The 18,041-nt window shown below is 40.5% G+C and overlaps 1 protein-coding gene across 5 annotated transcripts in view; it reads left to right on the top strand.

Moving 5' to 3' along the window:
• Nucleotides 1-18,041, top strand: part of EVPL (envoplakin) — a 138,350-nt gene that overhangs the window by 116,178 nt on the left and 4,131 nt on the right. For all 5 annotated transcript variants that reach the window (XM_033961906.1, XM_033961909.1, XM_033961905.1 and 2 more), the window contains 7 exons: nt 2,574-2,752; nt 3,340-3,478; nt 5,366-5,559; nt 7,740-7,890; nt 10,289-10,372; nt 10,491-10,601; nt 16,558-16,650. In XM_033961906.1, the coding sequence (XP_033817797.1) occupies nt 2,574-2,752; nt 3,340-3,478; nt 5,366-5,559; nt 7,740-7,890; nt 10,289-10,372; nt 10,491-10,601; nt 16,558-16,650 (951 nt within the window). The remainder of the gene's footprint in view (nt 1-2,573; nt 2,753-3,339; nt 3,479-5,365; nt 5,560-7,739; nt 7,891-10,288; nt 10,373-10,490; nt 10,602-16,557; nt 16,651-18,041) is intronic.

The raw sequence follows: 18,041 nt of genomic DNA, 5'->3' as shown, positions 1-18,041 counted from the left end.
GGGTGCGACCATGGGTCCAAATTTTCCTTTGGGAAAATCTGGTAACCCTAGCTAGGGTTAAATGGAGAGGGTGCAAGTCTGAAGTTTTGCCTAGGGTGCCTGACACCCTTGCACTGGCCCTGCATGCTAAAATTAATAATAATAATAACAACTTTATTTTCTATACCGCAGTACCACAAACAGTTCAGAGCGGTTTACAGTGTAAGAGACTGTACATTTACAGCGAAGATACAATGAGGACTGTACATATTCAGTAATGGTGTTTATACAGCGAAGAACAATGTAGATTTACCATGCAGGAGACTGTACATATACAGCAGAGATATTTATATAGTGGAAAAAAGCAGTGCGAGAGACTTATAGAGCAAAATGCAATGCAAGGGACAGAATAATGCGGTGAAGCGGTTTACTATGCAATGATTGATTACATATCCCTAAGTCCTACAGTTCCTTTCATTACAATCAAGAATAAAGCAGTGTACAAAACCAATGCAGGGTGGCGAATGTCAAGAAAAGCAACCGGTATCAATTACAGGATGGCACACAACAATCAAAGGCACACAACGCAAGAAAATGTTTGACAACCTTCTGGCAACACAAGCAGCAAAACTCAACCACTCCATCTCCAACCTGCTGACAACATCGGACGACTTCAAAACATTCCGTAAAGAAATCAAAACCCTGCTTTTTAAAAAATTCATCCAAAAACCTTAAACCACTTCACCTACCTCCAGCTAAGTTCACCTACCTCCAGATAATTCACCTACCTCGACAGAACTCATCTACCATCAGTCATTCCTCCCCCAAGTATCACACCTAATCACCCTTCAAGTAAACAGACCATAAAAAGATTGTAATCTTGCCTACTCTAACTGTGTTCCATTTGCTAATATCACACTGCTAAGCACTGTTAGTTCTCTATCCAACCCATAAGTTCCCCAAGAAAAAAAAAAAAAAAAAAAAAATTTGTATCCTCACTGGAAAATGTCCAGTAAAATCCTCTGTAATGTGATCATCACTGGAAATGTCCAGTCAAATCTTTTGTAATCCGCCTTGAACTGCAAGGTATAGGCGGAATAGAAATCCGTAATGTAATGTAATGTAATGTAATGGAAGTATTTGATTATTTGGTGATGGGGGGGGGGGGGGGTTCGAGAAATTTGTCATAGAGGAAAGATTGGAGAGATTTCCTGAAGGATGGGGCAGATGAGATGAGGGTGGTCAGGCAGTTTGTCCATCTGCCTGCTTGGTACGAGAGAGTTCTATTGAGGAATCTTTTGTAGGTGCATCCCTTTGGGGAAGGGTAGGTGAACAGATGGGCATTACGCGCGCGAGTGGTTCCAGGGAACACAAAGTGGTGAGACAGATATAGCGGGGACAAGCCAGTTAAGGTTTTGAAGCAGAGGCAGACGAATTTGAAGATGACTCTCGCTTCTATTGGTAGCCAGTGCAGTTTTCTATAGTAAGGGCTGATATGGTCTGACTTTTTGAGGCCATAGATTAGGCGGACCGCGGTGTTTTGGATTACTATCCCTGTTTGAGAGTTGGGAAATATTAACCACTTCGCTACTAAGCCGGGGATCTTTTCTCATTTGTCTGTGGCTGATTTCTAGAATAGGCCTTCAGGGTATCCACAATGAATGTGCGTGCACGAATTCTGCATACATTGCAAACCCAGCATGTGTAAATTAATTTCATGCATATTCACTGGGACTATGCCAGAAACCTGACTGGCTTCAGGGTTCCTGGGACAGGTTTGGGAAATTTTTCTCAGAATGCTGTTTTTAAAATTTGGTCTTGGTTGCTCTGAGCTAAGCTACTGCAGAGGACGAAGACAAAGTTTTGTGGGGTTTTTTTTTTTTTTTTTTTTTTAACCACATGTTGACTTGCAAAGAAATTCAAGAGTCTCACTATGGGATGTGTCCTGTGGTGACAAACAGTGAGTGTACAGTAAATAGATATAGCTTAAGTAGCATTTCTACTGGGCTAGCTCTGTAGTAGTCAAAGCAATTAAAAACTTTTGAGTGCTAAACTAAGCAAGCAGGAAACCATAAATCTAATTTAGTAAGTGATTTATTTCACTGAGTGGGTGATTAGAGGTTTCTCCTCCGTACATGCTCTTTGCTAAGTTGTTTTGTAAGCATTACACTGATTGAGCAAAAGCTTTCTTTAAAATAACAAAAGCTCTCTCCTACCTGCCCTTTAAAACAGCCTCACCCTCCAACCTGCCCTGATTTTATTTTTTTGAACCCATTCATTAGTTAGGAGAGGTGTTCTACCTCCACACATGTTTAAGATAACCAGAAATGAATCAGCTGCTCCTCTACTGAGAGGACTACATCCCTTTTCAGTCCCATTGTCAGAATAAGTAATTACATTACCAGCCCTTCTGCATTCACAGCTGAGCAAAAGGAGGCGGCAGCAGGGATGTTGCAATTTATTCTTCAGGCAGGCCTTAGCTGAGAAAACTGGAGGATCTGAACTCACAAAAGAAAGGACTCTCTTGTGTCTGTGTGGTCCATGTGGTCTTGCAATTACATGCCTAACAGTGTGCTTATGCACCTTTGCATTAGGGAACAACCAAGAGGCTGCAAAATATTGGAGCAGAGAAGGATGGCGCTCAGCGGGAGTGTGAAGCTTTCCTGTCCAAGAAACCATCTGGTCCCTCAGCCATGCAGCTCCCAACAACCCTGAATAATGTCAAGAACAAGTACAATGATGTGAAGGCACTGTCCAGCCTGTACGATGACGAGTAAGAAGCCCTATCCTGTGCTTGATGGTGAAAATGGCTGTCTGATAAGAAGTCATTCTGACTGGTACTATAGTTAGTCTATAATATGGATACCTGGTGAAAGCTGAAAATATCTAAGACATAATGTTATCCCCATGTCAATACAGTTTCACCAGTGTTATGTTGATACTTATATAAGGAACACTCCAATCCTTGTCAAAATAAAAATTGTAATGCCTTTGGTGAGTTGGATTACACGAGTTAAATCAAATTTCTCCTCTTATGCAAGCCCTTTAATATCTGACTTTAATGAACAAAGTGCTTTTGGGAAATTGTTTTCAGACCAGTATTCAGGAAGTTATTATTTGGAAGAAAAAACAAATTATACACTTGCAATTTCTTCTGCCTCCCTCAAAGACATGAAGCATGCCTGAGGAACACCTACATGAAACTGAATCAGCCATATTAAGTGGCTTAGTGGTGGGACAATTTCCAAACAAACCCTTTAGTTAGTCAGCTTAAATCCCTGGGAAAGCTGTCCTCCCACCTGAGTAGAGTGCCTTGCTGGGTGACCTCATTTTAATCTTAAAATTCTCTTATTTTTCCAGAGCTAAAGCCTCTCTTAACCTGGAGAACCAGATCAAGAAGACAGATCAGATCATCAGTGGTTTTGAAGCCAAACTGGTACAGGATAGTTTTGTACAAGTATCTCAGACAGCCCTACAGGATCGAGCTAGTGACATCCAGGTGAGAATGTCCCTTTTTACATAAAAGCAAAAGAGATCAACCTACACAGGATCACCCCGTACATCCTGGCTATATTTTGCCCATATTTGGAAATAGTTGGACATTGTTCTGTGGTACCTAGGAATCTCTCCGTTAAGTCTATTTTAATCTCACTTTCAAGGTTAACCTCTCAAAGAAGAGTAGTCTGGTTTTACTATTTAGCACCTACACTTGTTAGGCAAATAAAATTTGCTTGTCCATGAAAATGGGTTTCCCAAAGAGATAAAATATAAGGGGTCAATATTCAGCTAGTGATGATCAAGTTTATTAGGATTTTATATACCGCCTATCAAGGTTATCTAAGCGGTTTTTTACAATCAGGTACTCAAGCATTTTCCCTCTCTATCCCGGTGGGCTCACAATCTATCTAACGTACCTGGGATCAAGTAGGAGTGGCTCCTCCCCAGTTATCTTCTGCTGACCAGATGATCCTTGAATTTTCAGAGGCACATAGCTGAACAGTGCCACTGAAAATCCAGGGCGACCACTGTGGCATGATCCGATTCTTCTGGAACAATCTGGGGATGGAGCCAAGAGTCACTCGGGTACTGCAGATATCGAGTGGCAGTACCTGGATACAGGGCCGGCTCAAAGCTTAAGCTTTTTCCTCCTTCTCTCTCCAGCCCCCCTAGTCCAGCATTGTTCTGTCTCCTCCTTCCCCTGCGGCCCTCTAAACGTTATCTTGCTTGATGGTTGCAACAGCATGCTGCTTTTTCAGCCAGCCCTGGGTCTTCCCTCTGCCATGCCTCACCGACAGGAAATTTCAGGTGGAACGCAGCAGAGGGAAGAAGACCCAGGGCTGGCTGAAAGCAACCTGTTGTGCACGCTGTGGCTACCAGCAAACAAGGTAACGTTTAGAGGTCCACAGGGGAAGGAGGAGGGAGGGAGAGAGGAGAAGGAAAGGAACAATGCCAGACTAGGGGCTGGAGAGAGAAGGGGGAAGAAAGCTGTGGACCAGGTGAATCACCGGCAGTAAGCTCAGGGGCCAGGGATTTTGACGCCCTGTATCTCCAGCGCCCGAGGCCACAGCATCACCTGAGCCAGCCCTGCCTGGATAATTACCTGTTTAACCTAAAGAGCTGAGCTAAGTGAAGCAAGTAACCATCCGGGTACCACCATTGAATACCACACTCAGGAGAACCTCTGTAGGTATCACATCATCTTTTCCAGTATGCACCCGTCCAATCGCTCTGATCAGCACACCAAAACCGACTTGTAATTCCAACCTACCGAGATACCATACCATACACGAACATGCCCACGAATCCGTTTTTTTTTCAGTCCGTGGCCCAGAGCTTTGAAATTCACTCCCATCTTCTCTTAAGACTTCAAACATCTCTCGCCAAGTGCAAATCTGAATTTAAAAAGACCTTCCTATTTGCCAATGGTTATACAGAACTCTGATTTTCAATTAACCTCATACCTTCCACCTCCCAGGTTCTCTGTCAGCCTAGGAGTTAAGCATACAAAAGATGAGATGTATCCTTGTGTCTCCCCCCCCCCCCCCATCACTGCTGTCTTATCTGCATATTGTAGTTCTGCCCCCTTCCCTCATCGTCTTGTCTATTATCAATAATTGTAAACACTTCTGTTCTACCCCTAAATAGATTATATATCGCTTATAAGGCTTTGCCCAACATGCGGGTTAAAATCGTAAATAAACTTGAATGAAGTTAAGGTTAATTTTTTGGGACGTTTACCGATATGATTCTTCCTATTTTGTATCGATAGCATATGGTAGATATCATCCATGTCCAAAACCATATTCTGCTGAGCAGTTTTTCCAAATAAAGTGTAACTTACTTTAATTTTCTCACTCTCTTTGCTCTTTCTTTGCGTTGCTTACAGAAAATGAAGCGCGATTTGGTTGACAAACAGGACAATCTACTGACGATGAACCGCAGCCTGAAAGATACTGAACTGGCCAGCAGCACCATGCAGAACAACTTTCAGGAGTATGCCCCCGATATGCCCAGGCAGAAGGCTGCAGTCCAGCGTCTGAATGAACGCTATCACGCTGTGGCTGACCAACTCGATCAACGGTGAGAAGCTGTTGGGATGATTTGATTTGACCGACTAAGAGGAAATAAAACACGATGCAGACAGCAGAAATTTTGATTCCTACTGTGCGTTTTGTTTATTTGAGTTGTAATTGGGAATAGAGGGGGGGGAGTTGATTTAAAAAGAAAACAAAAAAACACCTCACTTGGGTACCCTCTATAATAAAACCCTTACCTGCGCATGTGCAGTTGAAATGGCGTGATCCCTGCTGCCGTGATTTGTGCTTCCGTGCCGTGTTCTATTTGTGGCGCGTGCGTTGGCTGGCGGCATGTGTGGCGGTAAGAGCAATGGCAGGAGGGTGTCCTTCGAGGTGCTGCGAGGCGTCCGGCTGCTACTGCTGCACAGGGAAGTAGAGGGGGAGAGGGAAAAGGGGCTGCTTTGGGGGGGGATGGGTGTGCTGGGGGGCAGGCAGCAATCTTGGTTTGCTCGGGGGCCAGAGAGAGATAGGTAGGGGGACAGGGAGAGAGACAGACAGAAAGAAAAACAGACAGACAAGGGGCCAGGGAGAGACACAGGCAGAAAGAATGACAAATAGACAGGGGGCCAGAGAGACAGACAGACAGCAGCCAAGGAGCGAGAAAGAAAGAAAGACAGACAGTCAGCGGCTGAGACAGAGAGACAGACACATCTATTCTAGCACCTGTTAATGTGACGGGCTTAAAGACTAGTTTTCTTATATTTATCCTGGTTAACGTTGCATGCTTTTATTGTAAGTCTTTTTGTTAGTAACAAAAAGCAAGGGACACAGTGCAATGTATTCAATGACATTTAGCTCACAGAATTTGAATCAAACAAAAGGTTCCTTTCAAATGATGAAACTTTATCACTGTTCAATTTTAGAACTATTTGTGTTCTGCAAAGCAAACTAATAACATAAGAGAGAGGCTTTGTTTCCTTTAGCCTACTCCTTCTCTAATACCAAATATCTCCCCACCATCCCAACCTCTCCCTCCCACTTACTTCCCTGTTCAGTCAGTTCCTATTCACCAAAGAGCTGTGGACTAGAGAATGACACAGGGACAGATTTTTCCCCATCGCCGCAGGAACTCAATTTCCCTGTCCTGTCCCTACGAGTTTTGCCGCTGTCCCTGTCTATTCCTGTAAGCTCTGCCTTAACTGCACAAGCCTCGAACACTTATGATTTTAGAGGCTTGAGGCTTGTGCAGATGAGGACGGAGCTTAGGCATTGGTGGAATGAGGCATTATGACATCACAATCTGAGCTCTAGAATGTTGCTACTTATGATTTTAAAGTGTCTGAGGCTTGTGCAGATGAGGACGGAGCTTAGGCATTGGTGGAATGAGGCATTATGACATCACAATCTGAGCTCTACAATGTTGCTACTTATAATTTTAAAGGGTTTGAGGCTTGTGCACATGAGGACAGAGCTTGCAAGAATGGGGCAGGAACGGGAAAAGAACTCGATATGATGAGAAAATGAGTTCCCATGGGGACGGGAAAAAGTTTGTCCCTGTGTCATTCTCTACCATGGACCCAAGACAGAAAATATGACCAATGCCCAGAACTTCCAAAGCATATTTCATTTCCTACACTTCTTTAGCTCCCCATATCATAGAAGTGTGCATTTGATGCTTCCATTCCCAAAATGGTGGTACTTCAGCATGGAGCCATTGTTAAAGAACACATTTTTCCGTACTAAAACAGTCTTCTGCACAAAAAATGTTGTCCCTTTTTCCTGACCCTTAGATCTCATGCACAGGCCAATACTAGAGTTCGGAAAGAGCCTGTACTCGTGATATTAGGAGATTGATTAAATAATAACCCCCTCACCCAAAAAAATAATAATTTTTAGAGCAGTCCCAGAAAGCATGGAACAAAGTACATTGTGCTATGTACTTTTTGGGAGCGTCATAATTATAAATATTAGAGAATGACACGGGGACAAATTTTTCCCCGTCCCCTGCCAGTTATTTTCCTGTTCCTGCTCCATTCCTGCAAGCTCCGTCCTCATCTGCACAAGCCTCAAACACCTTAAAATCATAAGCATTCAAGACTTGTGCAGTTAAAGCAAAGCTTACAGGAATGAGGCAGGGACAGCGACAAAACTGACAGGGACGGGACGGGAACAAATTTGTCCCCGTGTCATTCTCTAATAATTGCTAGAAAAAGTACCGTCGTAAAGCTCTTGTTTTTCATACAGAGAGAAGATGCTGAGAGACACCAACCTCACATACCAGCAGTTCAGATCTGCCGATGACAACATGTCTTCCTGGCTGAACAACCTTCCAAGAAATCAGGTGAAGTCCACAGATGGCCCAAGCCAGATCAACTATAAACTGCAGTCCCAAAAGGTGAGCAGAAATTACCCTGGTGTAAAAAGCAAAGGACAGATAAGCGAGAGGCAGGTAGATGCTACGGAGATGAAGTGGCATCTTTATGATTGTCATTGTCCTGATTAAAATAAGGATCTCTGATTTGATTATAGTGAATTATCTCTAACTAGCCAAAGAAAGATCATCTCAAAACATACCATTTCCTGTCACTGTTACTCTCTCTTAGTTCTTTTTTTCTGGTATTCCCTCACAGATATCTGAAGATGGTGGTGGATTCCATCTACCTATTTACATTATATTGGTGTCTTCTATCCCGCCAATACCTTTCAGTTCTAGGTGGTTTACAGCAAGAATGGCCTGGGCATTCCCAGGGAGATTGCAAGGTTGATAGATATAGTATGCTTCGGGATCTGGAAAGGGTCGATACGGTTTGGTTAGATCATTTGACAAATTTCTTGAATAGTATAGTTACAAGTGTGACACGTGCATAATTGCACTGACAAGTTCACTACAAAACGGTGAAAGAGTGAAAAAAGATTAACTGAAAAACAATCAGATCCACACAAGGTTAATCAGATGGAGATTAAATAAAGGAAAGAATCTCAGAATTGCCACTCCAAGGATCATAGTAGTATTATCCATATCAGGAATTGTGGCATGGGCATCTTTCATCGATCCAAAACCTTGATATGCTAAAAATGACTTTCTTTATCGATTTAATACATTTAATAATCACTACCCAAACATTATATAAGTTATTTCTTCTTTTTTTACTTAATTTCTTAGGAAAAAAACTTTTTGCCGAGACAAATCAGCTTGTGCATATAACACCATAGAAAACACTATTTATAGTCTCAACCAATATTAACGGTGCTAGACATTCAATGCTATACTTCAATGTTGAAGATATATAGCAAAAACTCAGTGTGTAAGAATTAACATCTTTTTGTACTATAGGGTCACAACTAGCATTAGTAGTTATAGCAAAAGCACTTATCTTTTAGCTTTAACTTTATGTCAGACGGCACTGTAAAATCTGCCGCTATAGCCCCATTCAGTGTATATCCGACAGGGATCCGTTTCGCCGCTAACACGCGGCTTCTTCAGAGTTTACAAATCGGGTTACAATCTTAGCGTTAACACACTGATGAATGGGGCTATAGCGGCAAATTTTACAGTGCCGTCTGACACAAAGTTAAAGCTAAATGATAAGTGCTTTTTGCTTACAACTGCTAGTTGTGACCCTATAGTACAAAAAGATGTTAATTCTTACACACTGAGTTTTTGCTATATATCTTCAACATTGAAGTATAGCATTGAATGTCTAGCACCGTTAATATTGGTAGAGACTATAAATAGTGTTTTCTATGGTGTTATATGCACAAGCTGATTTGTCTCAGCAAAAAGTTTTTTTCCTAAGAAATTAAGTAAAAAAGAAGAAATAACTTAAATAATGTTTGGGTAGTGATTATTAAATGTATTAAATCGATAAAGAAAGTCATTTTTAGCATATGAAGGTATTGGATCGATGAAAGATACTCATGCCACAATTCCTTATATGGATAATACTACTTTGATCCTTGGAGTGGCAATTCTGAGATTTTCCTTCATTTAATTATTTAATCTCCATCTGATTAACCTTGTGAAGTTCACTACAAAGCCAGTGTATTTTCTGTCATCCAATAAGTGCACTTATCTAATAACAGTATTTATCACAATAGTGAGCCGAGGGCAGCGATTGTTACATTACATTACAGATTTCTATTCCGCCATTACCTTTCGGTTCAAAGCGGATTACAAAAAGAGTTATGGAAGAAGGGTTACAAAGTTAGATCAGAGATCGTTTCCAAGAGAGGGATAAGAAGGATCAGGGGTTGGGGAAGGGAAGGTAAGAAGGGGCATTCATGGTATTAAGCTTTATTAAGGGATTTCTTGAAGAGTATAGTTTTTATTTCCTTTCTGAACATCTTGTAGTCTGGGGTAGTTATCAATAGGTTGGAGATTTGGTTATCTATTTTTGCTGCTTGAGTGGCTAGTAAGCCGTCGTATAGTTTTTTTTTCCGTTTTACTTCTTTGATTGGGGGGTAAGTAAATGGGGTGTGTGTTTTTCTATGCCTGGTAGGGGTAGTTTGGATGAGGCGGTCGTTCAGGTAGATTGGGCTGTCTCCATTTATAGTTTTAAATAGTATACAGTAGAATTTAAATTGTATTCTTTCCTGGATTGGAAGCCAATGTGAGTTGATGAAAGCCTCAGTAATGTGGTCATGTTTCTTCAGTGAGTTAGACGAGTCTCAGAGCTTTGTTGTTCTCTGTATCCGTTACTTTGCTTTCTTTCCAGAACAAACTCATAAAGTAAGCATTCCTAGTCACGTAGGGGTGCTGGATGCTACTTTCTTACTGTTTTCTTTTCTTGCAGAGACTGGTGGATGAAATCCAAAGAAAGGATCTTGAGAAAAACTCGATGGTTAAGCTATCCCATGATATTCAGTCTTCTCTGAATGTATGTCTTCTTTTCTCCATTCAATATTTTGTTAGCTACATATTCTTATGGTATTGTACTTGGCCCAGTTATCAGTTATATACACATTTTTTTTTTTTTTTTTTTTTAATCGAAACAGGATTATGAAGCTGAGGCTGAGAGATATCGCTTGACTCTGGACCCTAATCTGAGTGCTTCTGCAGCCAAGAAACCACGCATCACCCCATTGCAACAGAATGTTGAAGCCCAGGTGAGATCTCAAAAAATATACAACAGATTCAAATCCAATGGCCAGCTCCATATTCCCATAGGACCGAAATTTCCCAGTACCATTCCAAAACTGGTATGTTGATATTTAGAACTATTTTATCTCCTGTTGTTACCAGTAATGGAAGCAAGGCCTACGTGAGTTAGAATGCACAAACTAAATAGTTACATTTTTCTCCTAGAACAATTTACTAGATATTAACGGATGTTTTTGGCTGTGGGTGTGTTTTGGTTGGGGTAAGAAATGTTATGCTTTCATTCAGTTTCCAAAAGCATGCATGCTGTTCCCTCTTTCCTATCCTTCAGCTACACAGCATGGAACCTCTCTTAGGAGTCCTTTTATTAAGCTGTGGTCAGCACTAGTGCATGCTTACTGCAAGTCAAGAACATAAGAACAGCCTTAATGGGTCAGCCCAATGGTCCATCCAGCCCAGCAGCTGTTCTCATGGTGGCAATCCAGGTTATTAGTACCTGGACAAAACCCAAAGAGTAGCCAAATTCCATTCAGAATCCTAAAGAATAGCAAGATTCTGAAATCTCAAAGAGTAACAAAAGATTCCGGAACCCCAAAGAGTAGCAACATTCCATGCTACCGATCCAGGGCAAGCAGTGGCTTCCCCCATGTCTTTCTCAAGAACAGACTATGGACTTTTCCTCCAGGAAATTTTCTAAACCTTTCTTAAAACCAGCTACGCTATCTGCATTTACCACAATGCTGGCAATGCTTTCCAGAGCTTAACTATTCTCTGAGTGAAAAAAACAATTCTGAGGAGGGGAGGAATCAAGATGGCGGCAGTATAGACGGTTGCGTTTTCAACACATCTCTAGGCTTTACAAATTTACCTCTGGGCAGTGAGCTGCTCATTTCTACAGATGCCTCATTCTAAGAGGAAGGGTGCAATTCGTTCGGGCCCCTTCCCAACGAGGACTTCCACCCAGAATCAAATAATGATTCTGGAGTATGCAGCAGCCATCAGCAGTCCGATGAGCTCCAGAAGGTTACCCGAGTTTTTGTCGGCGTTTGGAGCTGCCGGCGACTTTGGGCTGGAGGTATCCCTCTTCCCTCCAGTGACTGTCTCACCACCGCGCCCTGCTCTTCCTGTGGTTCTGTCAGGTGCCCTTTGTACGGAAGGAACGCCAAGGGAAACCCTGTTTGAAGGGGCAGAAGCTGAGAAGAAAAAAGAGCAGAGAATCCAGGGAGCTGATTTTTCGGATGTACTTGGAGCTAAAAGACCTGTAAAAGTGACCCTCGAGAGTATATAGGACACTCTCAAGAGATTAAATTCAACGGTTACAGGATCTTTCCTGGAATTGAAAAATCTCACGAGTATTGTTAATAATTTGGGAAAGTCTTTAAAAGATACTAAAGAAGAGTTTTCTATGGAAACTATGAAAAGAAAAAACAGACAAATTACAAGATGTAACAGAAGGGATTTTGAAAGAAAGAATTCTTCTTAATAGAAAAATTGAACAATTAGAGAATTACAATAGAAGGTTAAACCTATGTTTACTGAACTTTCCAAAATCTCTTGGAGCATCTCCTCATGAAATGTTTAAAAAATATCTTAACAGAGGTTTTAAAATTTTCCCCTGAACTTATACCACCAATTAAGTGTATGTACTATTTACCTTCAAAAAAGTTACCAGCTGTTCCTATAGAAGATGAAGGTTTAAAAGTAGTGGTGTCTCTAAATTTTACAGAGATTTTGGAATCCACTGTGTCAGTTGAAACAGAGAGAGCCACTTTGTTGGTTTCCTTTGTTTTTGAACAAGACTTGAATTCAGTAGTGAGATTGTTTTTTTGTTTTTTTTTCAACTCTCAGATGTTATTCTATGGGAAAAAAATTTGGATTTCCCCTGATGTTACAAGAACTACATAGGAACGGAGAAAGTTGTTTCTGGTAATAAGGTCAGAAACATTAGCACTTGGAGCAACGTTTCTTTTGGCATATCTGTGCAAATGTTTAATAAAATTCTTAGGTGTTAAATACAGTTTTTTTCATTCCAGAACAACTTAATCATTCCTGGACCTCAAGAAAATGACAACCAGGATAGTTTAATAAGATCTTAATGACAGTGATGATTATGGAAATATAAGGACCGCATACTGTTAAACCAATTTCTTATTTTATATATTTTCCAGTTAGAGTTGTTCCTCACTCTTAATAGTCCTCCTTCTCTCTGATATTGTGATCTAAGAAAGACTTTATATTTTTTCTTTTTAAAGTTGTTAATTTGTATTAAATGTTTTACTTCTGATTTTCTTGTACAAGAGATTTCTTGTGAAGTTATGTTAAAAATTTCAATAAATACATTTATAAAAAAAGAAAAAAAATAATTCCTCCTATTGGTTTTAAAAGTATTTCCCACCAATTTCATCAAGTGTCTCCTAGTCTTTGTACTTTTTGATGGAGTGAAAAATCGATCCACTTGTACCCGTTCTACTCCACTCAGGATTTTGTAGACTTCAATCATATCTCCACTGCACCCAAGCATCCCATGGTAGTTCTGGAATTGGCGTGTATCACACGTGCTAAAAAGCTGAATTAATTTTTTTAGTATGAGACACATGCCCTGCGCTAATAAGTTAGGACTCCTTTTACGAAGGCGCGTTAGGGCCTTAACATGTGGAATAGGGCCTGCTAAAATGCTGTGCGCACTAGCCACTACCGCTTCCTCTTGAGCAGGCGGTAGTTTTTCGGCTAGCGTGCACTAATCCGGTGCGTGCGCTAAAAACACTAGTGCACCTTCATTAAAGGAGCCACACATTAACTGATTAGCAGGGGAGCTCCTACCACCTACAGAATAGATGGGGGTAAGGGCTCATAATAATAATAATAACTTTCTTTTTCTATACCACCATAGTCAAATGACTAATAGCCATTAATGGGGAAAAAAATTGCACCCATTTTACAGCTGTGCTAAAAGTGGTCTCAGCTCACAGGAACCCCACATAATAAAAATACCGCAGGCTACTTTCTAGTGCAGCTCAGTACAAAAAAAAGCTCCTTAATGGGCAAACTATGCGTTTGCAGTTCAACAAAACAACAGCGATGGTTTCTCTTTGAAAATCTGTAGGAAGTACATGTGTTAAATGCTACGCGGGTTCTTCAAAAAGTTTCCACACTTTCATATTTTCACAGGAAATGGTTGGGGTGAGAGAAGTGGTAAGAGGGCGCGTTAGCAGGACGCTGGAAAAAATGTATCGGAAGACAGGGTGATGACGTGGAAAAGTGATTAATTTGCTTTCGAGATATTTAATAAACGGTGTTTAAAAAAAAATAAAAGTGCGGAAACTTTTTGAAAATCCCTCGTACATAGGAAACCATTCTATAACAAGGTGTCTAGGTATGGAAGATGGTTAACATTGCACCTATTTTAGAAAGGCTTATGTGCCTTTTTAAAATAACATCCTCATAATCCTCCTGCCTAGTTGTGCTTAGAGGCAGGTCTAAGGTTTGTGTATGTGCCAATAAGAAGCACAGCATGTTTGTGAGTATTTTGAAAATAAATTCATAAGTGTTGATCCTGCCTTGGCTCTACCTCCTAGAAACATGATGGCAGATAAAGTCCAAATGACCCATCCGCAGCATCCACTATCTCCTCCTCTCCCTATAGGCTAAGGCTCTTAACGCTTGCATTGTGAGGTCATAGAGCTTTATGGTTATAGAAAACACGATGGCAGATAAAGGCCAAATGGCCCAACCACTATCTCCTCCTCTCCTTAAGAGATCCCTCGTGCCTGTCCCATGCTTTCTTGAACTCAGACACAGGGGTCTTTTTATCAAGGTGCGGTAGGCGGTTAACGCGCGGAATACCGCGCATTCAACCGCCTGCTGCGCTAGTCGCTAACGCCTTCATTGAAGAGGCATTAGCTTTTAGGCTTGCCGCGGGGGTTAGCGCGTGATGAAATGTCCGACGCGCTAACCCCCGTAGCACACCTTGATAAAAGGAGCCCACAGACTTTGTCTCCACCACTGCTGCAAGGAGACTACTCCGCGCATCTAGCACCCTTTCTGTAAAAACGAATTTTCTTAGATTATGCCTGAGCTTATCATTTCTTAACCTAATTCTATGCCCTCTCACTCTGGAATTTCCTTTCAATTGAAAGAGACACGCCTCATGTGTATTTATGCCACATAGGTATTTAAATGTCTCTATCGAATATTCCCTCTTCTGCCTTTCCTCCAAAGTATACATATTGAGATCTTTAAGTCTATTCCCGTACACCTTATGACGCAGACCCTCACCCACTTTGGTTGCCTTCCTCTGGACCGACTCCATCCTGTTTATATCTTTTTGAAGTTGCAGTCTCCAGAATTGTATGCAATATTCTAAATGAGGTCTCACTGGAGTCTTACACAAGGGCATCGATACCTCCTTTTTCCTACTGGCCATTCCTCTCTTTGACACCTCACTTCTTGTCTATTTTGTCTGTCCAGATGAGGTTTGATCCTTCATTCTTAAATTACTTAGATTTTATGGAATCAAAGCAAAATGTCTTTCACGCTCTAGCATACTATCTTACTATCAGGCCACTTCAGAGACTTTTCTATCTCTTTATATTTGTTTTATTTATTTTATTTTAATTATCTTCTTTCTTTCTGTTTTCTATTTATTTTTATTTTAGTTCTTGAATTATTTTTGCTGGAGGGTTTGTTTTTTTTTCCTTTTTGAAGTGTAACTTACTGCCACCTTGGAATTGTATTATATGTTGCTATTACATATTTTTATTTTAATCAAGTTTCAAGTTTATTAATATTTTGATATATCGACCATCACAAGTATCTGGTCGGTTTACAATAATAAGAAATAAAAATTATATATAAAAAAAGAAGAAAAAATTATATATATATATATATATATATATATATATATATATATATATATATATATATATAGCAAAATTAAAATGGGGGAATAAGGTCAATACAAAGACTAGATTACGAAGGGTGTGAGACAAAAGAGGAGAAAAGGGAAGGGAAAGTTTTTAAATTACATTGTATAAATAAAAATAAAATGAGGAAGGGAGGATAAAACGAGAGGAAAAAAATGGGGTATTGCTTCCTGGAAGCATTTTTGTTGTCCCGTTTTTATTTGGAAACTCAGTTGGAATTTTGATACTTTAGCTAGATTGTGAGCCTTCGGCACAGATAGGGTAGTTTTTCTCAAGTACCTAATTTCATTTTAGTTTGTAAAGCAACAAACCAAAACAAAGGAAAGAACCAGGGTTCAACTCTCTGCAGTAAAAAACAATCCAGAACAAACAAACCAAAAAACTGCAGGAGAATGTACACGATGAAGGCAGTCTTTATTATGACAAATAAATCTTTTGAATAAAAACCTTTTACCAGGTAGGGGACCCAACACGGTCCGTGTTTCGGACTAACCTTCGTCAGGGGTCCACTTTTGATAAAGGAGAAATTTTTCAAAAGAAAAAAGAGCCTTGAGCAAGTAACGATTGTAGACACGCTGAAAAAACCGCCAGAGTTTTTTCAGCGTGTCTACAATCGTTACTTGCTCAAGGCTCTTTTTTCTTTTGAAAAATTTCTCCTTTATCAAAAGTGGACCCCTGACGAAGGTTAGTCCGAAACACGGACCGTGTTGGGTCCCCTACCTGGTAAAAGGTTTTTATTCAAAAGATTTATTTGTCATAATAAAGACTGCCTTCATCGTGTACATTCTCCTGCAGTTTTTTGGTTTGTTTATTTTAGTTTGTAAGCCACTTTGAACTACTGCATTAAGCGGGATATCAAATGTACAATAAACAATACCAGCTTTGTTCATGGAAAGAGCCTTGCATTCTACACTTGAGTTACATGTAAAACCGAGAAGCATGCAACCCTAGCGGCACAGAAAGACAAAAGTGTGAAAATTTACAGTGGCAGGCCACCACCAGTATTCCACAACAATGATCGATTTTCTCTCTTTCCATTTAGGAGAAGGACCTGGTGAAGCGCTACACTGAAGCCGCAGTAGAGAACCGGCAGCAGCTAAATCAGTTGCAGTTCGCCAGTAAAGTTTTGGAAAAGGTAATGTGGTTTCTGAAACAGTCTGTGACTTTTCCTGAAGGCATCAAACGCCCAAGTGTTTAAAGTAATCAAGAGTAAATACACTGTAATGGGGCTTGAACATCATCACTGGTCAAAAAACCCGTGTTGTTGTTTTGAGGTATTTTTGGTGTGGTTTTTTTTTTTTTTTTTTTTTTTTGGGGGGGGGGGGGGGGGGGGTTATATTCATTCAAACAGTGTATTTTTGTCCAGGAGTGAAACAGACTGGCCATAGGGAGTAAGATAAGTGCTTTATTGAGTTTTTAGCAAAATGCAAAAACCCAAACTTAAGAGCACCTTTGCAAACAGTGAGGACAGGAGAGCTGACGGAGCAAGAGACGCTCGGCTCAGCGTCTCTTGCTCCGTCAGCTCTCCTGTCTATTCAAGTTTTTTCAAGTTTAAGTTTCAAGTTTTATTAGGATTTTATATACCGCCTATCAAGGTTATCTAAGCGGTTTTTACAATCAGGTACTCAAGCATTTTTCCCTCTCTGTCCCGGTGGGCTCACAATCTATCTAACATACCTGGGGATATGGGGGATTAAGTGACTTACCCAGGGTCACAAGGAGCAGCACGGGGTTTGAACCCACAATCCCAGGGTGCTGAGGCTGTAGATCCAACCACTGCGCCACACACTGTCCTCGCTGTTTGCGAAATCTTATATTTGCAATAAGAGCAGGTTCCTGATGAAGGATTCTTTCTAAAACTGAAGTTCAGTAGAACCACCAAGGTTTTTTCACAGATGGACAGAAACATACATTTAAAACAGCAAATGTGATGCATTCTCCGGGAGCAATAACAGTTATTCAACCGGTTCTTCAAATTGAGATAAGTCCAATTACCCATATAGATGATTTTCTAGGGCTACACAGCTCTATGTTTATTAGATTGGGTTATGCATTTTTTCTATTTCATTTTGGTGTGTTTGCACTTATTCACATTTATATGCACAAGGGAAAGACTCTATGATGGTGTGTTGTATTGAGCTTGGTCTCATACACAGGTTGAAGTATTGAACGTTTTTACGTTTGCTTGACTTAATCCACACTGAGGTCTACCCAAAAATTTATAATGGTATATTAAGTTGAAACAATTATAAGTGTGACCAGCTCTGCTAAACATTATCACTTTATTGAGTTTTAAAGCATTGAATAAATAGAAAAAGTATCTGTACATATGACTGCATTTGTTAGTGATCTGCACATGCACAAAAATACACAGTTTGAATGAATATAAAAAATAATCCAGTGTTTGAGAAGTTTTCACCAGTTATTGTGAATTATTTTCTTGAAGGCACAAATCTGGGAAGTTGTGTACATGCTCTCAAGAGAGAAAATGTGCTGATTACTAAGCTGTGTCCTCAAGCATGCAGT

Source organism: Geotrypetes seraphini, chromosome 10, assembly GCF_902459505.1.
Source record: "Geotrypetes seraphini chromosome 10, aGeoSer1.1, whole genome shotgun sequence".
NCBI classification, from domain to species: Eukaryota; Metazoa; Chordata; class Amphibia; order Gymnophiona; family Dermophiidae; genus Geotrypetes; species Geotrypetes seraphini.
This window is presented reverse-complemented; position numbering and strand designations above follow the sequence as displayed.